The sequence below is a fragment of the Prunus mume genome, linkage group LG5 (genome assembly GCF_029339155.1).
Source record: "Prunus mume cultivar Tortuosa linkage group LG5, ASM2933915v1, whole genome shotgun sequence".
NCBI classification, from domain to species: domain Eukaryota; kingdom Viridiplantae; phylum Streptophyta; class Magnoliopsida; order Rosales; family Rosaceae; genus Prunus; species Prunus mume.
The window spans coordinates 4,256,946-4,280,829 of record NC_142702.1 but is presented as its reverse complement, the minus strand read 5'-3'; the positions used below and the strand labels follow the sequence as shown (position 1 = coordinate 4,280,829).

The 23,884-nt window shown below is 34.9% G+C and overlaps 2 protein-coding genes and 1 long non-coding RNA gene across 5 annotated transcripts; 2 read left to right on the top strand and 1 right to left on the bottom strand.

Annotated features, from left to right (window-relative positions):
- Positions 1 to 1,101: 1,101 nt before the first annotated feature.
- Positions 1,102 to 4,026, top strand: IQD11 (IQ-domain 11). 2 transcript variants are annotated; one of them, XM_008233297.3, is made up of 6 exons: positions 1,102 to 1,604; positions 1,750 to 1,865; positions 1,947 to 2,303; positions 2,654 to 2,872; positions 3,065 to 3,196; positions 3,289 to 4,026. In XM_008233297.3, the coding sequence occupies exons 2-6, from the start codon at positions 1,794 to 1,796 to the stop codon at positions 3,889 to 3,891; spliced, it is 1,383 nt and encodes a 460-aa protein (XP_008231519.2). In that variant the 5' UTR covers positions 1,102 to 1,604; positions 1,750 to 1,793; the 3' UTR covers positions 3,892 to 4,026. The 2 variants fall into 2 exon arrangements, with proteins under 2 accessions (XP_008231519.2, XP_008231520.2); XM_008233298.3 differs by having other exon boundaries at positions 1,166 to 1,604; positions 1,950 to 2,303.
- A 9,862-nt stretch (positions 4,027 to 13,888) lies between these two features.
- LOC148916687 (uncharacterized) lies at positions 13,889 to 16,296 on the bottom strand. Of its 2 annotated transcripts, XR_016126846.1 has the most exons (3): positions 16,157 to 16,296; positions 15,996 to 16,071; positions 13,889 to 15,419 (listed from the first exon to the last, which is right to left on the bottom strand). It is a non-coding gene; the product is annotated as an uncharacterized LOC148916687 (long non-coding RNA). The 2 variants fall into 2 exon arrangements; XR_016126845.1 differs by having other exon boundaries at positions 13,889 to 16,071.
- Positions 14,854 to 17,332, top strand: CKX6 (cytokinin oxidase/dehydrogenase 6). The gene is made up of 5 exons (XM_089051907.1): positions 14,854 to 15,576; positions 15,952 to 16,079; positions 16,178 to 16,438; positions 16,574 to 16,836; positions 16,920 to 17,332. Exons 1-5 carry the CDS (start codon positions 14,961 to 14,963, stop codon positions 17,239 to 17,241), a joined length of 1,590 nt encoding a protein of 529 aa, XP_088908033.1. The 5' UTR covers positions 14,854 to 14,960; the 3' UTR covers positions 17,242 to 17,332.
- The last annotated feature ends 6,552 nt before the right edge of the window (positions 17,333 to 23,884 follow it).

Genomic DNA, 23,884 nt, shown 5'->3' with positions numbered 1-23,884 from the left:
GGGTGCTCATAATGAAAGACATAATTATACAAAGTAATTAAAACCTATGACTTGCGGAAAGTGGATAGGATCATAGGAGGAGGAGGTCAAGAAATGTATTATATATTTGTATTTTTTGTTTTTCGTATAAGAATCAAATAGAACTAAACATATTATTCGTTTATTATACATGTATATATGTGTATTTTCACTAATAATACGCATATTTTTACATGTTTCACAATAATGTACGTATTTTTATGTATTTTATTCGTATTTTTCATGTACTATTGAGAAAAAAATTACACATAACAAATTAAAAAATAGTAAGTGATATTTTAATTTTTTAAATTTATTTCTTTTTTTAAAAGAATATTAATTGGTTTTCTAGATGGGAAAGAAAAATCATTTATCTTTATGACTTTTTTTGTAAAAGATGCATGAGATGAGAATATAAATATGACAATTCCTCTCTTTGGGCCCTTCAACAGCTGTCTTCCCTCCACAACCTAAGGCTTGCTTTTGTTTCTTTTGTCTTCTTCTCTACATTCTCTCTTCTCTTGCACATTGTGACTCCCCCACTTCCCTCAATAATTAATCTCTCTCTCTCTCTCTCTCTCTCTATAGTGGTGTGTGGATTATGGGAAACAGTCTATATCTATACATTATTTTATTGAAGACTTTAACTCTAGTCACAAATGTACAACATCAGAGTAGTTGCCTGTGGTACAAGCTCTCTTTAACATAGAGGTCCCAGATTGTTGAACTAATTGTCACAACACAACACAACACTGTGTCACTGACTAGGATTTACTCATGCCAACAAAAAAAGTATGGATCAAGGTTTCCAGTCAACAATGAAAAATAAATATCCAAGGTCTCCATTTCAGCAATTGAGCTGTCATTTTTTACCACTTCAAAAAAAAATACAGCATGCATAAATTCAGTACCATTGAATCTTAACCATAGATAAACAATACAGAACCAACCAAGGATTGAGAATTCATCAGCAGAAAACTTATGCAATCTTATTGGAGTAAATCACCATCAGCAAGCAGTGTCCTCCATCATACGTGATGGGCTGCTGTTGCATGGTATTATTACTTATTCAACTGAAGGAAGGGGATAGTTGAGTAATTTGATTCCCATCAGACATTTGAACATGTCTGCTGCAGTTAAAGAAAGATTGGGGGTTGCAGAAAGATGAGAAGGCCCCATCAAAAGTATTTCTCATAATTCATTTTGAGGCTCCTTCCCTGAACACAAAGCAGCTCTAACTTTTTCCAGTACAATTGCTATGCTTAGACCCACCCACACATATTGAACAGAAGAACTCATCATGAACAAGAGGAAAAAAAAATGTGAATAGCTGAATTGCAAACAACAAACATACCCCCTCAGGATTGTTATCAAATTTGGAAACTTAACAACCTTCTTAGAGTTTGTGATTCAGTTTCCCAATAAACTATTCTTTTCTATATGAGATTGTTAACTTGAGTGAAGTCTAAGTGATCTTCTTTCCTGAACTTTATAAAAGTAGCATCCAAATTCCCAGGAGCTGAAAGTTGCTGATGCTGTGAATTCGGGTTTTATCGATAGACGAATCACTCGATTTCAGGAGATGGGTAAGATGCTGTTTAGATCCTACAAAATATCTGCATTGAATTTAGGATTTTTGATAACTGTTTCAAGTAATGATGTAAAAGTTCATTAACTTAATTTATTATTGTTTTCTTGACTATTTTGTGCAAATTGGTTTTGCAAAACCAGCTTCACATGTTGCCCTTAGCATGATGTGATTTCTTGTTTCTGCAATGGAAAAGAGGAGCTGGTTCAATATAGTGAAGAGGTTCTTTGTTTCAGAGACACAGTCAAAGCAAAAAAAAGTAAGCAATCATTCTTCTTCTTCTGCTATTTTGTTCATTTCACTTTGAAGTCCCTATCCTAATTTGATCAATTATTTTTAGAAGGAGAAGAGAAGGAAATGGATTTTTGGAAAGCTTAAGATCAAAAGACTAGCCTCATTAACTGCACCATCACCACCATCACCATTAAAACAAAGGACACAAAATGAGGCAGAGGAAGAACAGAGCAGGCATGCTTTGACTGTGGCTATTGCCAGCACTGCTGCAGCAGCTCATGCTGCTGCTGAGGTTGTGAGGCTCACTGGCACCCCCCGGTCTTCTGAGAAATTTTTGGAGGAGGAAAAATCATTGTCAATCAATATTGCTCAAAATGAGGCCACTAAGTTGGCACATCAATGTGAGAGACAAGTACAAGAATCTGCAGCTGTGAAAATACAAACTGCCTTTAGAGGCTACCTTGTGAGTTTATTCAGGCTGTTCTCTCTCTCTCGCCAAAATTTCAATCAATTTTTGCTTTCACTGAGGTGGTTTGAATTGGTACAAAAATTCCATGAAACAATATGTACATATTGACAACCCTGTCATCATGGCTATGTTTATGCTTATCTGAGAATTTTGGTAGCATTTTGTGTTTTTTTTCCCTCTTAATTACTCATTTATTCTCAGCAAGGTACCATTTCTGACATGAAAGTAAAATTACTAGATGAAGTCTACAAAAAACTATATTATTGTAAGTTATTTCTCATATCCTGCAAAGATCAGTTTATTAGACTTATCATTGTTACATGTTTTGTGGGAGAAAATTGTAGGCAAAGAAGGCTTTGAGAGCACTAAAGGGAATAGTGAAGCTTCAAGCGATTATTCGAGGACGGGCTGTGAGACGTCAAGCAATGACTACACTCAAGTGCTTGCAATCCATAATAAATATCCAATCACATGCCTGCGCTAGGAGATTCCAAACGATCGAAGACGCTTCCCATTGCGATGAACATAATCAGTTACAAAATTTGAGAGACAAGATAATAAGGGTAAGTTTGGAAAGAGGTTCTTATGATGGAAACATACATAAGAAAAAGAACACCTTTTCTCCATTTAGGACAATCTTTCTTGTGGAAAAGTATAGGCTGCAGGCTTCTATTTAAAAATTTACCATAACAAGTGTCTTTTAAGTACAATTTTCTTTGCACAATGTGACATGATGAAATCTTTAAAACTTTTAGATGGACTCAAACAGTCAAAGAAGGTGGGATGGCAGCCTCATTTCAAAGGAAGAGGCAGAGGCCTTGTTTCTAAGCAAGAAAGAAGCTATGCTTAAGAGAGAACGAATAAGGGAATACTCGTATACCCATCGGGTAAGTTCCTCTACTTTAAAATCTTTGGTTCATTCTTTATCTCTGCTCAAAATAGCTTCTCCCACTAAGTTGTCAGCAAAAACATTTTGCAGAAGTCAGCAGAATCAGAGAGAAACAAGGTAAATGGAAGATGGAGATACTGGTTGGACCAATGGGTAGATACACAACTTTCTAAAAGCAAAGAACTTGAGGACTTGGACACGGTTTTGGATTCGAATGCAAAGCGTAAAGAAGAATTTGGAGGAAAACAACTTAGGCTGAGAAACTTCCAAAGACAGAACATTCAGATTGAAGGAATGGATTCTCCAGTGTTTGTACCAAGAAGATCTTCATACCACAGAAAGCAGTGTTCATTGGGAGATGAGAATTCCTTCACAAGCTCTCCTGTTGTTCCAACTTACATGGCTGCAACAAAATCTGCCAAGGCAAAAGCAAGGTCTCTAAGCTCCCCTAAGTTAAGGGCAGGCAGTTTAGATACTTACTCTGATAGCTATTCACCATGCAAGAACAACATCTCCCTTATATCCTCTATCACCAGTGAAGTCCCAATTAGCAGCACTGGAAAAATATTGGGCAAGTCTAGTAGCATCCAGCAAAGATCTCCAAGCATGAAGGGCCTTCCAAGCCCTTTAAGATTAAAACAGACGGCAAAGGATCAAAGCTTCGATTGGGATAGACAAACTGCTTTTAGATGATGATTTCAGTGGAATTAAAGACAGATTAGTCTGGTTAGTGTATTTGGTTTGGATTGCTGAAGTTAATTTGTAATTACAAGTGAACTAAGTGGATGAACATTTTCAGTCCTTTAACCATATATAGGTTCATTACTGGATAAATAACACCTTACCTTAAGAAATGATTGTTAGAATAGCTTCAAAATGGTTGGAAGCTAAAATGGAAGCCTGTATTATGTTTAAGCCGCTTTCATCAAGTCATATATAACAAGAAGAACACCACCACATCTCAGAATAATGAGGGGCTATGTTGAGGGGTTACAATAAGGAGGTTCAATCCAAAAGTCCAATAATAACTTTGCACTAGATCGAACGGCTATTAAGGACCCCCACATTATAACCCCTTACAAAAATCCCTCATTCTAGCCTCCGTATTTCAAACTTGCAATTTACATATTTTAGAGGGTGCGGGCTGATGTCTCCAAAAGCCCAAGAGCCACTCAAACTGAAAGAATGCTGCCCAAAGGAAAGGGACCTGACCTAAAAAGAATGAGCCTAAAGGAATGGCTACCACTTCTAAGCCCAAAGCCGAGGAAGGATGGTAGCTTACAGGGCGGAGCCATACTGGACCAGTGTGGTCCCGGCCTCCACTCAAGTTTTTTTTACTTTAATTTATTTTTATATTACTCATTTACTTAAGTTTACAATGTAAATAAGGAAGACTATTTGAATTCAAATAAAAATACTAGAAAATTAAATTCCCACCAAATCAAAATATGAAAAATCGGTTTTAGTGTAAAATACGATTTATGCTAAAATTGATGGCTCATTAAGTCAATATATACTTCATACTAAAATCCCATAAAATCAAGTTTTCTTATTTGATGTGTAAGGAATAAAAGCCGCCAAAAATTATTTTGAGAAAATGATTATTCCAAAAAATCATTTTTCATACTTAGTCAATATTTTTTTCATATATGATATGAATGCATGAAGGGGCCTAAGGTTGTTTTTTATTTGGGAAATTTTGATTTATTTTTTTCTTTCTATTGGGTTTAATGGGGGAAAAAGCTCTAAAGATATTTGCTAAATCGCTACTCTTTGTCTATCTCTTGCAATTTTTCTTGCTTAGAATGTATTTGTTTATCCCCTTGTCGAGAACAATTATGATTGCAACCAATAAGCAATATAATACTTGACATATGTGATATATATACACTATATTTTGTATGTATTGTGAGTTCGAATTTTTGATTCTTTATAATTTGTAAGAGGCCCCCACACACATGAAATCTTGGCTTCGCCACTGGTAGCTTATATGCCAAACTCTCACCCCAAACCCGGAGGAGAAGGAACTAAAATCATCCTATGAAATATGAATACTAGCAAAGTTCAACTTAAGTTTGGGACTAATTTTTTTTAGTGTGACCGAACATAAAGTTACAAGTTGACACAAAACTATAATACGTGGTGAGCAACGAGTTTACATTACTATAAAATACATTATTGAATTGGTATGTTCACATCAAATAAATATTCGTATTTAACATGAGATCATTATTTTAGTGAACCATTAATTTGACATCGTTTCTAGAACTACAAGGCACCAAAAGACAAAGTAACTTTAATTATGTAATAGAGAAAGAAAACGAAGTCCATCAAATTCCACTAAAATAAGAATCGCTTGTAAGCAATCATTCTAGACAAGGAAGCTGTTTTGTAAATTGTAATTCCAAAATTACGGCAGGCTCAATTCTATATTAACATGAAAAGACACCATATATGTGTTTGATTTCTCTTCTTTTAATAAGATATGTTCACGTACATTGGACCATTTTTTTTTCCATAGTCATTTTCACCAAGAGGCAAAGAGAGAGCTGCACACAATAATAATAAATAAGGTCAAGACTTCCACAGCTCCTCCCATACATTCAACCTTTCTAGACACTGCACTACTTTCTTGCTTCAGAGGAATTATAATGAATCTGTCTACCACCATTTGGCCATTGGAGTTGGACCTTTCAGGCATGCCCTCCCAACATTGGACATTGGAGTTCGACCTAACCAATCTTAATTAGATGCCCCACGTGGATTTCATGAGAACTATATGAGATATGCGGCCGACAAATTCAATTATTAATTAACGAACGAATAATTGTGTGTTGGAGAGCTAGATTTTGATATTTAGGTCAAAGAGAACGTTTCAAAGTGGAGATACTATTAAAAAAAAACAAGTCATTCACAAATCTAGACGTTGTTCTTGTTGAGAGTATTTTCCCAACATTACCAATTGATTTCGGGGTAAAATTTCAACTTCCCTTATAGTATGAGACCGTAGTATACCAATTGGTAAGAATCCATGGGTAACTTGCCCCTAAAAATCGGCTTGTAATAAGGAAAGGGTAGCCATGAGCTCTTAAACCACTCTAGGATATGCTATTTTTCTAATGTGGGATCTTGAGTCCTAACATTCCACCACGCTTCCGTACTAAATGTTCTCATCGGCCCACTCTATTGACACTGGCCCAGTAGTCATCATTTCATTCCTTTGAGGCGGCTACACTCAGTTACCAGTATTCAGTGACTTGATATTATGCCCATACACAACACTAATCATCTTAATCTAGCCTATAGGTCGGCCTTTCTTTGGATTTGGGCCTAATTGTGTGGTAAACCTAGTTCTGATACCAATTATGGACTTATAAGATGTTGGGATTGCTAATTGATTTTGACGTGAAACCTTAACTTCCTTCAATTCTTTAATTGACATTCTCGGCTCTAAAGGGCAAAATTACAAATTTTCTATACAAAATATATACTGTTTTTCCATTATTACTACCAATGAAACAATTTACAAAAAAACTACTCAAATCCAAATATATTATTTCAAGTCCTTAATTAATTGCTATCTTGACTAAAAGAATTTATCATGTCTAGCTTTTACGTCTGCTCTGGTTCTATTCTATTTTCGTATATATAACATTTTATTTTCTTCATTCAAACAGCAGTAACTTCAAATAAAAACTAATGAAAATATTATGATTATATGCTTATGTTCTATGCAAAAAAATAAAAACCATCAATGTGGCTCCCTCCCTCCACCAACCACTGAATTTCTTAGGCTAGAAATTGTCCAGAGGTTGAGTCAACTTTTAGTCTTCCAGTCGAGACTTGTGGGAATCTTCTTATATTATTAGTTTTTAGAAAATGACGTTCAAAGTTTGAACTGCATAAGTGCTGAGGAATTAGGCAACCTTTTTCCCCAGTCTGTTTCAGGATGCTCAAGTCAAGTAAAAAAATCAGCTCTGGCTGGCTTCCCTTGTTTCTTTTCACAAATGCTCAAATCACACGCCTTTCATGAGTTGAAGTCAATGGGATAAAGGTTATCATCTAAGTTGGCTGAGCAGCTACTTCAAGTAATAGTACCAGCCAATTGAATCTTTATTCACTTTGTAAAAGAGAAAAAGAGAGAGTAGAAAATTAGGTTCAGTTCACAAACTCTTCAAATGATGCATGCATGATGTTATAGAAACAAAGTTATAGTAAAATTGATGAAATTGTCCTTGATTTAAACTGATTTAGACATCGGTGGTGAATTGCAACACTTTATATACAAAGTTCAGGTGATTAATAGTAAAAATTAAAAGTTCATGCAATAATTTCACACGTGCATGTAAATTTAATTGAGTCACGTATGTATTTTAGACTGAGCATTAATTGTCAATTATGCATGCAGTAGTTTTCATGAAAAGGAGAAGATCTATATATCTGTCAATAATGAATGAATTCATAACGTATTAATTGATTTGATGGTAGCCGTAGGTAGCATCAGAGAAGAAGTATCATGAGCATGAGCTAGCGCACACGGCTTTAGAAAAAGGATCACTCTATATATGCATATGCTAGGGGTCAGATCCTTTTTCCTTTTCTTCTCTTTTTGCTTTTTTTTTAAGGAAAAAAAAAAACATTTCTATTAGGGTTTTTTTTGTTGTTGTCAAAACATTTCTTTTTAAGGTTTGGCAACTAGATGGATATGTACTCTTTATAAGTTTGCATGTGAATTCATCCTTTCGTTGGATATCGCTTTCAAGAACACTCGAGAGGTGGAAATTACATGCGCGCGTGTTAGTTTCCTTAGCTTATGCCTTTTATATTGTTGAGGATAACCCACATCGATCATATATAGGATAAAATCTTAGCTGAAGAGTTTAAATGATTTTGGACCTCTATGTTCATTACCAATTGGTTTTGAGTTGGATGCTCACTTTCTAATATAATATCAGAGCATGCTATGTTCATTACCAAATACGCCACAAGTGAGGATGCATGCTATGATTTTATAGAGTTATTAACCCAATTCTATTTTTCAAATTTTCTTTTTCTAAACCACCTTCATAGTGCGTGAGTTCTGCAATATACACATATTTTTGTGACTATAAATGTAAAGTTTGCAATATGGGACAGAAATGAAAAGGAGAAGATGTAGAGGATCAATGAATTCATAACATACATTGACTTAATGCCGTAGCATCAGATGAGAAAGGATCACTTCTATGCATGCTAGCTACGAGTCACATCACATCCACATGAAAAATAAAAAATATTTTTTGATATTTCATTATATTTGCATGCCTTTTAGTTTTTTTCGTATCGATAACCAAGATTCCATTTACAAAGAAATGAGTGAGTTACAACTTACAAGAGTGTTTATCGATCTTTTTTTTTAAATTTTATTTTTATAAATGCTAATTGCATTTAAAATTTAAAGTTAAAAGTCAAATTACACTTTAATTAAAGAATGGGGTACCGCGGGGAATGCAATGCACCCTTTCCCCTCGCTGCTCACTCTTAACCATATAAATATGGTGAATGAGAAAAATATATGTAGAAGAGCATGTGTGACACCAAAGTTTCTCTCTCCTCTACAGAGGGGGCAGATTGTTACCATGCTGCTCTAATAGTTTGGTTTTTCGAGTTCATATTATAAAAATCATTAAATAAAATACTAAAACAACTTAATTTAGTATGAATATAATATTGGTACATAAAATATGAGGACTTTTCACAAATAGGCTCGTTCTAGCATGACATTTTATACACAAATTCTTAGGAAGTTCTTATTTGGGGGAAAAAAAATCCCCTAATCTAACCACTTATTATTTTCTAATTGGTTCTTAATGTGTTATAATTTTTTTCACTCAAAAGTATATCATGGAGATTTTCTAAAGTATTAACTTGAAGAATTTTTTTTAATTATAAAATATCATGTTAGAATGAACCTATTTATAAAAAGCTAAAAATATAAACAGAGTTTCCGAACTCATTGTATGTACTCAATGACCCATTTCTCTCTCTCTCTCTCTCTCTCTCTCTCTCTCCCTTTTCTTTTTTTGTCAATCTCTATTTACCCTTTCTATTTTTCTTTTTCAATATATATAAACTTTATACTCAATATCTGTCACTAGCTAGCTGGATTTATGACCATAAATTAAAAAATAATTTACTATCGATTACTTTTTCCAAGTAAAATAATTAATAAAGACATTAAATTAAAAACAAAAAACAAAAAAAAATCCCCTTTATCTTTGAGCATCACAGCTGCAACCTTTTGTTTCGCTTTCAAATGTTTTTTTTTCTTTTTTAAAAACTAATTATTCAAAGTGAATGTGTGCTTCAACTCCTTAATTGCTTGGAACAGATTCCATTAGAAAGGGGAGGGAGAGGTGGTAACAAAGCAAAGAAATACAATTTAAAATTTCATCTGATAACCTTTCCAGGTGACACAATGAAGATTTTGGCTATCTGTACAAGTGACAAAATTATAATGCGCACAAGGCATGCAATTCATGGTCGACAGAGTGTATGTATCTTTCACTGCAACACCACAAAAGTGCTTTCTAAAATGGATCTGTTTTCATAATAAATTAAGAGGTTTTTACATTAAATAATATGAGACAGATGACATAAAGGAAAACTCACTACTACATAATAAGAAATGTTCACAGACAGCTTCCCCGTTTTACAGTCAGCCAGCAGTGGCTTTTCCTTGCAATATATCACCACTTTTAATGTTTCAAATCATCCGCAATGATGGCTGTCATTTTTAATTTGGTTAAAATGCTTCTTCTTTTTTTGTTATTGGATTTTACACGAAATTTTAATTTGGTAACGGAGAAAATAATTTAGTCATATTGGTCACTGTATTATCCGAAATTTACAATTTATAGACTTGTGGTTAGTTTCTGTTAAGTGGTTGGGTTAGATACTCTTTTCTAGTCACTGAGTTTTAGACGAAATTTTAATTTCGTTATTGAGAAAAAAAGTTAGCCAAAAAAGCATGCAAATGTTATATTCCTACAACTTTGTTATGGACTTTTTTTTTGGGTGAGCACGCATGATAAAAGTTGAGATTATAATTGGAGCTTTTTTGAAGATATGGATTTACCTTTTTGTGAAACTATTGTTGAGATATGAACTTATTTTGTCATAAAATGATATCTTTATTACTATTTGCTATTGTTTTTATGTCGTATACCTATTTGAGGAGGTTAATTCAACCTTATTAACATGAATTAGTTAAAGCATATTTTTTACCTTATTTGATGCTAAACCTATCATAATGTTTTAGCCAATGGGCTATGAGCAACCTATGCAAGAGCATATCATTTGCATTGCTTTTGGCTAAATTTTTTTCGCAGTGACCAAATTAAAATTTCATGTTAAACACAGCGATTAAGAGGGTATTTAACATAATAAGTAAATGAAAACTAACGTCAAGTCTAGAAAGATATATATGTTTGTAATTTAGTAATAATATACCTAGCTATGAATATATAAAGTCAAATATCAAAATCCCAATTTTACAGTAGTTTAGACTATTTCTTGTATAATATATCGTATTCAAGGATGACAATCTAATTATCCTTTATACTTAAATGTAGAACTAGCGCTGCATATATAGCTTAATTTAATATAAATATTGTAGTTTTGGCCTTTGGCCATCCATTCTCTAATGGGGTTTAGCGATTGCTTAATTACCTAATATAAGAACTCATATTTGAGGAGCTTTTGGGATTGAAACCTCCAACGCTCATCCCCCATTTATTTATTAACATACAAAATGAAGTTGCACGTAAGAAACTAGTTACTTTAATATGAATTAATTCTTGACTATTTTTCAAGAATTCAAACTTTCAAAAGTGTTTACCTTCAACACTCACTTTTTCACCTACGTCTTAGTTGAAAGTAAACATCACCTTTCAACTTATTTTCTACCTTCCTTCCACTTTTTTATTCCCCTTATCTTTTACCTTTTACGTGTGCATGAGAGATTGAGAGATGCATAAAATCTATACTTCACTTTTACCCTCATGGAAAAGTTTGATAGTCACGACAAAACAATAGCAAAGCAAAGAGATTCTATTTCCTAGATTAATTTACCGCAGGGATTTGAAGGGACAAGAAGACATTGATTAAAGTGGAATAAAAGTGGGTTAGGGAACATGATAAGAATAATTTATAATCTCATAGGTTTAATCATCCAACGCCAATTTTGTGTGTCCTACAGTCTTACTCGCCCTCTAAGCACATCAATAATTTATTTAACTTCAATGGCATGCTTGATGATGAGGACGGCTACAAACCTCATGTGGAAATCCCACCTATCTCCTCGGGCCTAGTGGACACATCACCCACTTGCCAAGTTATGATTCGAGGATTCTAATTTCCGACTAGCCAATCTCATGCTTGAGATTGTGCTTGCTTATAATGAGACTTGTGGTGTAATCATCTAACAATTATGTTCCGTATGATCCTAATAGTGTTACGTGATACTATTGATTAACTTATCATCTCATAACATGAATTGTAACACATATATTATGATACGTGAATCGTAACACATATTTCAGTATATCAGTCACACCTAAAAATTCTTATTTACATATTTAATAGTGTGATTCACTAATGTAAAAGTGTCTTGGCTCTAACAACGTTGCTCGATTATCTAATAGATGATCTTTCATTAACATGACCAAATTGACCATGGAAACTGCAAAGGGGCCCTCTTTAGCCGCCCTTCGATCTCACCCATGACACGTGTGGTGATTATATTCAACATATTTTTCACTACTAAAGTACTTCTGCAAACGCATGAGCATCGGATGGACAAGAAAGGCCCATAATGGGTCCTCATGAAAAAAACTTACCGGGAATAGCACTATTTTACTTTTTTCGGTTAATAATAAAATGATATGTGAAAAAGTTATCTTACAAGTAATTAAGTTATTAATTGAGAATAACAAAAAGTGTTCTCTCCATTACAGAAGAGTTTCTCTCGTTCTCATGACATAAGTATTTGAGGTGTTCCCACAATATAAATGCTCAAGTTAATGCAAGTCTTGATTTCTTTTATTGGTGGGTTCGGTTTCGTTCCAGAAAGAATGCAATAAAAAAGGATTAGGTTTTTCACCACAAGTCCATAAATGAGAAGAGGACTTAAAACTAAATACTAGAGTTCACACTTGGAGGAACTATAGTGATGAGCAATATCTATATCAAATTATAGCAATCTTTAATTTTATAATCCTAACAAAAGATTTATGTATGCAGATTAAGACACTTGTACCAGACCAATCTAAGTCACCCACCCATGCCATCCAAAAAATGTGGTTTTTATTTTATTTTTTATTTTTTATTTTATTTTTTATATTAATAATCATGTTGTTGGCCTTGAGGTCATAATGATGTCGTTTTCATTTGTCCACTGCATACCCTTTAGCAGATTCTCTGTTGGTATCTTCTTTGCCGGTAAACTTCTAGCAACCGAAAGGATATATTTATTTAATCTATCCTTAAATATTTTTAGCATATTTGAAACTGTTGTTAAAGTTTTTTTCTGACCATTTGATAATTATTTTAATTTTAGGGTTCGTTTGATAACCATTTTCATTTTCATTTTTGTGCTAGAATATAGAGGAAAAAGATGGAAAATGAAAGTGGAGATGAGATTGAGAGGGAAGATGAAAGGGGAGGAGTAATGAAAGTGAAAACAAAACCTAAAAACTGAAATATATTTGAAATTGTTTTCACTTTCAAGTTTTTATTTCACTTTTGTTACCTCTCTCTCCCATCCTCCCCTCCAGTACTCTCTCTCTCAATCTCATCTTCACTCTCATTCTTACTCTCATTTTGCTCTATACACTAGCACAAAAAAAATGAAAATTAAAAACTAGAATTGAAATGGTTCTCAAGCAGGCAGTTTTTAGGTTTTAGTTTTCATTTTTTTTGTGCTAGAGTGAGGATGAAATTGAGAGGGATGATGAGATAGGAGGATGGAATGAATGAGTAACAAAAGTAAAAACAACAAACTGAAATCTATTAAAGTGAGCACAATTTCAAATATATTTCAATTTTTAAACTTTTTTTTCATTTTGTTACTCATCCCTCTCATCTTCCCTCTCAATCTCATCCCACTCTCATTATCGCTTAAATTCTTCCTCTTTTTCCGCCATACTCTAGCACAGAAAATAAAAACAAAAACTAAAATTGAAATGGTTATCAAATGGACCCTAAAAATTTCAAATTTCAAATCTCTTGTTATAGAAGTCGACGCAATGCGCCAGACACACAAGTCTTTGAATAAAGAAAATTCCAAACGCTAAATAAAATTTGGTTGGTTGTGGTGTCAGAATCTTCCAAGCCAAAGAAGAGAAATCTTCTGATTTAGCATGGATGATCACCTATGTCCAGTCCAGGACACAGAACATCCGACATCATCTAGTCTCGCTTGTTGATATTAGACACCATTTTCCCGATTTGTTATTAGCTTCTTGCCATCCATCACTATTATTGTCCTATTATAGAACAAAAGTATGATGCCAGCTATAATTCAGAAGATCTTCTGCAATATTTGGAGACAGGTTAAAGGTTAAAAGACCACTGTTTTTGTTAGTATAGAGAATTAGAGACAATTCCAAAACAAATTATGTAGAGGGCATATCACACTTTGAAGAAGGCATGAAAAGGGGAAAGGGGAAAGGGGAAAGGGGGGGATGAGATGCTCCCCATAGAGATGCAAATTTTTAATTGGTGCTTAAAAACACAAGTTGCAGAAGAAAAGTGATAACTAGACTAATTTAATTGCACTTGAAAAAGGAAAAAAAAAACATATAAACAAGAGAATCTTTCAAACTTGTCCATTTGCTGGGAACTGAGGCTTCATAGCAGCGGCAGTAGCAGATGATGGGCAGAAGGGCTGGTCTTTCAGTGCTTCCTACAAGTTGCCATCCCCAAGTTTGCCCTACTTCCTTCTTCTCCTATCAAAGTGAGCCAAAAGGGGTCCCAATGTAAACCAATCATACCACTTCACCCCACAAAAGCACACAAACCATTTCAACTTCACATGTCACATGGACCCTATCACAACCCTACCAGCTCCATCTCTTTCTCCCTCTCAAATGAATCAAGGGCAGGCCTCAGTCTCTCTCATCCGATCTGCAAGTAGATACGGGATGTTAACACTATGATAACAATGGATTCAAAGGCCAGCACCATATCTGATCATTCATGTGAGCAAGACACGAATATGGGCATACCGGATACCTGTCATCAGATGAGGAGCAATATGAATTCGGGCAGAGCTGCGGAGGCATTAATTTTATAGCATAATTGGGAAGAAATCATTAACATTAAGTCAGAAAATTTTAAAGAATGGAAAAGGTGAGATTGTGGTTGCAACTGTTAGAAAAAGTGCAAAGATTTGTGAAATCTTTCTTTCTTGTGACTTTTTCCATTCAACTTGGCATATGTGTGATGCCTTCTCTTATAAACAAAAGAGCCCCAAAAAGAGAACTAAAAGAAAATCCTAAAACTCTTCCACCCAAGTAGGCAGTCTTCATACGGATTCTCATAACATGAAGATGGGTTGACTCAGCCACCCAAAGCTTTCCCCTTTAAATTCCCCCCTCAACCATTTATTTTCTTGGCTCTTCTACACCTCTTCTTTTGCCTTTTACCCTTCCTTACTAAGAAACAACTAAAAGATTAAACTCCTTCACCTTCAGATACCTTCATCTCTTCTAACAGAAAAAATGAGGTATCCACCAGTTTACTTCCTTAAACCAATGAACACTTTTATCATAAAAGGCTTCATGATCTTGTTCGTGAGCTGTGTAACCATCAAATTGAACCTTTGTTCTCCAAACACTTCCTCATTGAATACACTTCCCCTCGATGGGCATTTCAACTTTCATGAAGTTCACCATGCAGCCAGAGATTTTGGCAACAGATATCAGTTCCTCCCTATGGCAGTACTACATCCAAAAACAGTTTCTGATATAGCCACTACAATTAAGCATATTTGGGATATGGGTCCTCATTCAGAGCTCACAGTTGCAGCTAGAGGTCATGGCCACTCACTCCAGGGCCAGGCACAAACCCAAAGAGGAGTTGTCATCAATATGGAATCACTCGAGGGCCCTGAAATCCAAGTTTACACTGGAAGTTCTCCATATGTGGATGTCTCTGGTGGTGAGTTGTGGATAAATGTCCTGCATGAAAGCTTGAAATATGGATTAGCGCCAAAATCATGGACAGACTACCTACATCTTACTATTGGTGGTACTCTGTCTAATGCTGGGATCAGCGGGCAGGCATTCCGGCATGGTCCCCAGATCAGCAATGTCCACCAGCTGGAAGTTGTCACAGGTTTGTTAAACTAAAACAGAGGGGAGGGGAGGAATGGGCAGGGGCGGTGGGGTGGCGAAACTATTCCGTGGTGATATATATATATATATATATATGTATATATTACACCACGGAAGAAAAGACCAACGTCAATGATCAGACGTGGCAATGCCATAGGAAAATTATAATATTGTAACTTGTATTTTGTCTTGTCTGAATTTTTAATTTCAAACTGAATTGTGAGTCGCCAGGCTTGCTCATTAAACATGTCATTACTTTGACCTTTGGTCTCATGAAAGATCCTCTGGCTATAGCTCATGAAAAATTTCTAAGTAATTAGTTTATTGCATGCAAAGCATCAATTCTTACTAATAGATGAACCAAACATGAGTGCAGGAAAAGGGGAAGTTATAAATTGTTCAGAGGAGCAGAATGAAGACCTATTTCATAGTGTTCTTGGAGGGCTTGGTCAGTTTGGCATCATAACCCGGGCAAGAATATCGTTGGAAGCAGCACCTGCAAGGGTAAAAACTATACATCATTTAGGCTAATATGTCAAAAGTTAAGCTTCCAGATGGAGTAGAAAGTGCCAGTTGCTAACCCAATTCTCCATTTTGAACAGGTAAAATGGATTAGAGTCCTGTATTCAGATTTTGCAGCCTTTACCCAAGATCAGGAGCATCTAATATCTTCAGAAAATACATTTGACTACGTTGAGGGATTTGTGATAATAAACCGGACCGGTCTGCTAAACAACTGGAGATCATCCTTCAATTCAAAGGACCCAGTTCAGGCCAGCCAGTTCAAGTCAGATGGAAAAACCCTCTTCTGCCTAGAATTGGCCAAATACTTCAACCTGGACAAGACTGACTTAATAAATGAGGTGAGGCTTGAAATGGCCCACCAGAAGCCTAGTACTTTAAAATGCCTAAATTCACAAGAAAATAGTTGTTAAATTTGTATATATGAGTAACTACATAACTAACATCGCACTCATACATTTCTTTCTGGCATGTAGGAAGTTGAGAACTACTTGTCTCGGTTAAGCTATATCCGTTCAACGCTGTTCATGTCAGAAGTAGCATACATAGATTTCTTGGACAGGGTACATGTGTCTGAGATCAAATTACGATCAAAAGATTTGTGGGACGTTCCACACCCATGGCTCAATCTTCTAATACCAAAAAGCAAAATTCACACTTTTGCTGAAGAAGTCTTTGGCAGTATCCTTACAGCAACAAGCAACGGCCCCATCCTCATCTATCCAGTCAACAGATCAAAGTAACAGTTAAAACAAATGTGTCATTATCTCCAAAAGTCTCCATTGCTTGCCTTAACGATTGATCTATTAATTATCATTTCAGGTGGGGCAACAGAACTTCCGTAGTTATACCGGAGGAACATATTTTCTACTTAGTGGCATTCCTTACATCTGCTGTTCCCTCTTCAACTGGAACTGACGGATTAGAACACATCTTAACTCAGAACAAAAGAATTCTAGAATTCTGTGAAACAGCCCATCTTGGGGTCAAGCAATATCTACCCCATTACACTACAAAGAAAGAATGGCAGGCCCACTTTGGCCCACGCTGGGAAGCTTTTGTGCAGAGAAAATCTGCTTACGACCCTCTGGCAATACTTGCTCCTGGACAAAGAATATTTCAAAAGGCAATACCCTTCTCATGACAGTTGCCACGTGCTATATTACAAAAGAAGAGGCCCTAAAGTCATGTGGGAATTTACCTTAACCAAAAAGGTTATGAGCTACTTTTGTATTCACGAGCCTTCTCATATAAATTATGTGTCCTAGGAAGACTGAAAGGGCGTTAAGAGAAAGGGTAAAATATTTTAATACAAACTGTAAATCATAGGTGTAAAGGGACTGGAGGAAAACCAGCCCTACAGAGGATGTAAATACTAATTTTTGTAAAATATGGCTGAATAATCTATTTCATGAATCCAGTTTAAAAAACAAGATCCAATATCATATCTCTGATGTGTTGTCAAAAAACATTTATATCTTCAATGAAAGAAACAAAAAACTCAGAACAAAGCAGCACTAGCATGTAAAACATCAATATAGATTCAGATCAAATAGAAAACATAAAGAAAGAAAAAGGAGAAAGGGGAACTAAAAGGACAGTTAACCTGTAGTTGCAATGTTCAACTTGTTGCCTCTGTCACCTTGCCATATTAATATCATATGTTGCTGCCATGAACCGCTAAAACAACTGGGTATATTAGATGATGAGATGATGATAGTTTCACTTATTGGCTAATCTAGGTCAGCACTAATTTGTACCAAATTTTGGCAATAGCTAAATGAGAAAGAGCTGGCAACTGCAATGTGAGTGAAGGGGCTCAGACCTGCAGAGCATTCATCTTAGCTTCTAAAATGATCATGCAGAATATAAAATGACATTAAAGCAATCCCTTCGGTTACGTTCCATTTAATAATTTTTAAACTCAGTTACACAATAATTCAGTTCCAGTAGAGATTACAATTTTACATCAACAATTGTCTGAACCTAGAAATTCATCATAATATTAATTCATTATAATGTTGATGTATGTGTGTGTGTGTGTGTGTGTGTGTGTGTGTGTGTACAGAAGATACGCTTATTGTGAATAACATAAACAAAAACATGATCTCAGAAAACAAGGGTATGGACAATATTGTTGGCCATAAATATATTTGCAAAGTCATCAACTTCACTGAAATGGGCAGGTAGGAAATTCTCAGAACATGAATATGCATGTGTATGTGTGTCTAGTAGTAGTAGCAGCAGCAAATAGAAATTGATAAAGGTTACTACTAGAGTAGTAGTGAATCGTGACAAAACCTGAAATTGAAAATGAAAAATAATAGAATATCATAATGACAAACTATATTGAACAAATTGAACAAACAAATTTACTGGCATTCATCCAACTAATCAGAAACAAAGATGGTTAATTGTATCCTTTGTTACTTTATTTATTTATTTATTTATTGTTTTGGTTTTCTTGTTCTTCTCTTAATTTAGAAGACTCAAACAACATAGCAGGCTGGCACACATCTCACACTAAAATCATTTTATTTGTTCCTTGTTTTCTCTACAAAGTACAAAGTGAGGGTGTCCAGTTTAATGCTCTGGCTAATCATATAATATCCATGAGTTTCTGTACCTTTCATTTCAACCATAAAATATCAAAGTTAATGAATTTCTACATCTTCATCCACCTTCATATGCATCCAACGTCAGCAAAAAGAAGGATCTATCAAGAAAGTGAACTCAAATAGGAGAGAACTTTTGCTCTTTAAGAGATTCTTCTATCTCTATGTCAGAAAGTTAGAATAGGCATTCTGTTGTTCAAACAATTCAGGTACCTATTTAATCACTGTACAATACAGTGGTTGGAAAGTTGTCGACAGCATGTGTACTTTCATAATTACAGAATGCATTGGTTCAGAATGGTTTCCTCTGTTTCAGAATCCACTCAAAACACCAGTCAGTCTCAGAAGACTAAAATCACCCCAATATAAAGGGAAGCTTCCGCTTTTCTTAGGATGCTGAGGACCTTTGCTTGAGAATATTCACAAGAAGGGGTCATCACTCCAATTAGTTGTGGTGATAGGGGTTGAGTTTTGAAGACACATTTAAGTCATTCAAACTTCCGACAATTTTCTATATCTATTCAATACTTGTAAAATAAAGAGAACAACTGAGTTATGAACACAGAGTATACATTCCTCTAAGAGTACTCAAATATTTACAATATCATTGAATCTACTTTTCAATGATTTGTACAAATCACAGAATCTCAAAAAATAAAAAAAGCCTAAGTACTTCACTTACCTTAAATAGAATATCTATGTCTCACTTAAAAACAGTGATAACTCTAATGTTGCTTCGCCAGTGAACATAGCAAAAGCTGTTGGAAAATCTGGCACACAAAAAGAGGTCCATTTTCGGTCAAAACCACCAAACTTCAAGCAATTCATTCAGTGCTGATTGACCAGATGGTACCATAAGTATAAAAAAAATAATTGCATATGAAAAGAATCTTACATACAAAAGCAACACAGAGATATGCATTTCAGACCCCAAAAATTGTGGTCAAGGGGCAATTATTGCCCCATGAAGGGCACATAATAAGTCAATGAAATGTGAATGGGTAGGCTGCTCAGTGCACCAAATTGAATTTGTACTACACAGCTGTCTGGTCCTGATTCCCATTTTGATGATACCTTTATATAAATCAACATACTTAACAGCAAAAAGTTTAAAATGCCATAAAACTCCTCCTCGGAGATAAAGTAAACAGAAAATTAATTTGGAATACAGCCATAAAATCTGTCCATCCTCCCTGAAAAAGAAGCCAAGGGTAAAATATTCAAATAGTTTTATAAACAAGAAATTAAGCATAATTTACCAGCATTACTGTGTTTCAAGCAGATAACAGGAGCAAACCCCATGATTTATCAAAAGAAGAAAACAAAATACATCAAGTCATTCATGGTGTTTAGCCACATTCTAACCAAAGTATCGGCATATCTCTTACTGAGGTGGAATTTCTCACAATTCCAAATTTACAAAAACACTGACAAATTTTTATATTAAATTGTAATTTAAAGATGTTTTTGGCTTGCAAAGAATTTCTCTTTAAAGATCTACATCTGACAGAAAATCTATACAATGACAACCCTGAGGCAACCACTTATTTCTAAGGTATTCACAAGTTCTGAAAAAGCAGCGGTGTTGATTTGAAAGGCATTTAACAAATGCAGAAATATATTTACTGTGGAATTCTTCAAGCAAGTAGTAAAATTTTGAGGAGTCAAAAGTGGTACACATAGAAAGAGATACATCAATAGCAATATTGATAATAGAGCATATTCAAGCACATTGCAGTGTTTTTACTCTATAATCAAAACATTATTATGTTGGAAGGTAAAATGACTGGGGGAAGGCGAAGCACGTACAATTAACTGAATTCAGCCCCTTTAACATAATATACAATAATCTTGTTAGAAATAAACTGTTCATGCCTTCCATTCTGGGATAAGGATGTAAAGGCTAAAGTTTATAACTTGAAGATAAAAAAATTCAGAGCAATGAAGGGGTAAGGTGACACACATATATAACTGCATATAATATCAGGTAAAGTAGTGAGATTTATAAGAAGCGACAGCAAAACATACTAAATTTTTCAGTAGAGTCCTTTGTCACTCTATCTTCCATTACGATATACAATTGCTTAATGAACCAAATCCAGACTCAAGACTTACTCATCAAAATAATGAAATATAATATAACAGTACAATTCTTATTTTCATATGGTCGAGGATGAAAACTTACTCCATCAATTAAAAGATGTAAAGGTTATAAACTAGAGATAGGAGGACAGGAGTATGCCTAAATAAGAAAACGCACAAATTTGAATTGTAATGAAAACAACAAAGTTCTTCCTTCCGAGTCATTAACATAACATTGAATGAATTTTATAACTGTCGAGCAATCTCCTCTTAAGAAATTATTATGCACCCTAGCCATGTGAATGAAGATGGAACCAAGACTTTTCATTCTTCTTCTTTCTTTTCTCAAGTCAAAAGCTATGACAACCCAGAGTTTGTGAATACCAGAAACTTCTCCAAGTTTGTATGATTTAAGCCAATAAAGGGAGAAAAGCACAGCACTTCAAATGTGGTCTACTAAAGTTCACACACATTCAGTACAGTTTTGTGACTTTTGTCTCACAACTGATTGAGATTTTCATGTTTGGGTTGCATGCCTAGAAGATTCAGCCAATGGTTCAGGATCTGATTGTTGCACCCGCAACATTGGAATTTTTTTAGTGGAATAATAAGAGTGAAATTCAATAAAAAGTAAATTGTAAAATAAAGCTTAGCCAAGTAGAAATCTAAAGGGATAATAAATTAAAAAGAAAGATAAAACCTAGAAGAGTAAAAGCTTCGTTAAGTTGAAAGTTGAATAAAAGAAAAAGGCAAAACAATATTTGATGCAATAAATTTTGTTTTGTAGTGAGCCTAAGGACAAAACTCTTAAACTGCAGATTTCGGTTGATCAAACTACTCAAATTTGTGCTATAATTAGAGCCCAGTATAACAGTGGGAAGCAAATTATTGGAATAAAGTTCACCTAGATTCACAACAATTACTAGAACTCATCAGCTTTGCATCCAATGTAAGATATCCTAGGAAATTACTGTAGGCTACCACTGAAGTGCTACAATTGAGATTTGAAATCTATAATTGTCCAGACTATTCCGTAAAAAATATACATGGATAGTTGACCTTTATATATTTTATCTAAGTTGCTATAAAATGGATCAGTAAAATATTTACAATGATAACATGGATAAACATTAAATATACAATATGTTAACATATGCCTCATGGGCATTAAAGATGGCATATTTGCTAACATGAGAATGTAAAATACAGCAGAGCCAGAGAACAATCACTTGACATTTCCATAAATATTTATGATCAGGTACAAACAAACAAAATCAAGTTCAAGCTGCAACAGCACTCTGTCTGTTAGTGCGAAAACTATTTCACTAAATCACATAGTAAATGTTGTTACTTTTTTCTTTAAACTTAATCCAGCTACAAAAGGAACATGAAATTTCACTACACTGCCAAAATATGAACCCTAACGCATAACATTGTGTAAAATTGGTCTTTAAAAGCTTTTGGGCTCTGAAGACTTAAATTTGAACATATATACAGACGGAGAGAAAAAAAAATGCCAAAAACATAATATGCTTTTTGTCTTATGCATGTATAAAGAATGGTTCAAAAGCATTAAAGATATGAGTCGACAGAAACCAAGAAGAAAAACGAAAACATTAAGGAGAAGATAGCACTCAAATTACAGTTTTATAAAACTCACATTTCATGAATTAAATAAATACACCTACAACAATTCAACTCTCAGGCACCAGGACAAACCACCTGGGTTGGCGGTTCATAAGCAGAATGGAACAGTACTTCATTCTCTTAATATCCAGATATAAAAGTTGCTCCCAGAAAAGTCCTAACTGCCACTTCCAATAGAAGACACTTCATTCACCAGTGAACTTTGGAAAATACCACTGGATTTTATTCTTTGTTTGGTGCATATGAATAGTAAGATGCAGCTAGAATAATGGCAAAACACAATCTATTCAACAGAAAGTAGCCTTCTGCAGACACCACAGAACAAATAGCACACCTCTGAATTAAAAAAAAGAGAGCATGTTCGCATGTATGAGTTTCGTCAGTGCCTTCACAAAGAGACACAACCCAATAATCAAACCATATTTGAGCTTCCATAACGTCCTTTTTCTTGTAAAAACTATGGACAGAAAAACAGCCAACACACTAAGATGTTCTCACGTCCTTGATTCCATGGAACAGCAATTACCTTGTTGTATACTGTAGAATACTCCAAGAACCATCACCTTGGGGACAAAGAAAAAACCAATCAATTTGGACAGATTTTATCCACCTAGACAATAAATGCTAGTGGGGATAGTGATATTGCTCCGAACATCTATTCTAGCACCAGACGTAACAACCAACCAACCATCCCTTTCAAAACGGATTTCAGCACCAGACACGTCAAAAAAGTCCATGTAAACATTGTCAACACAAAAGGCATATGGAAGAAATACCATCAACCCATTTTAATTCCAAGGAAGACATAGCCAAGAGATCAGGAGCAAGGCCCTACTATGCCCCTATCCTGCATGACAACGCACATAATCTGCTGCAAGAAGGTGAATATTCTTTGAACAGATTGATATAAATCTTTTTTTTTTTCCTTTTTTTTTCTCCACTGTCTTCCTCAATATCAAAATTCCAATTTCACTCCTTGGCCTATGAATTTCACATTGTTCAATATGGTATTTGCCCAAATATCATAAAGCACACAATTTACCCATTAAAATCAAGTAGCAGAGAGTCAAGAAATTGGCAAAGCTTTTATATGCTCTAACAAGTGCCTTGCAACGAACACAAAAAGCCTCTACAACAATGCAAATGTATACATTATTGCCACATTTTAGAGCACAAAGACGGAGACAGAGCAAAAGCAACTGTACCCGGAAAATAACTGCGGCCGCTGACCCTTCACCACTTTCACTTGCACCGCCCATCGTTCAAGACCTTCATCAATTGTTGGGCTTTTTTCTTTGGGGTGGAGGGCGGAATGCGATCGGCGCGTCGAACCCTCTAGCGCGCCTTTTCTGACCAAAAATTACAAATTGGCGGAGCCACCATGGGAATGGCAGACAGCCCCATGAGCTGGAAATGGCTTGCCTGGTTTGAGTGGAAAAGAAA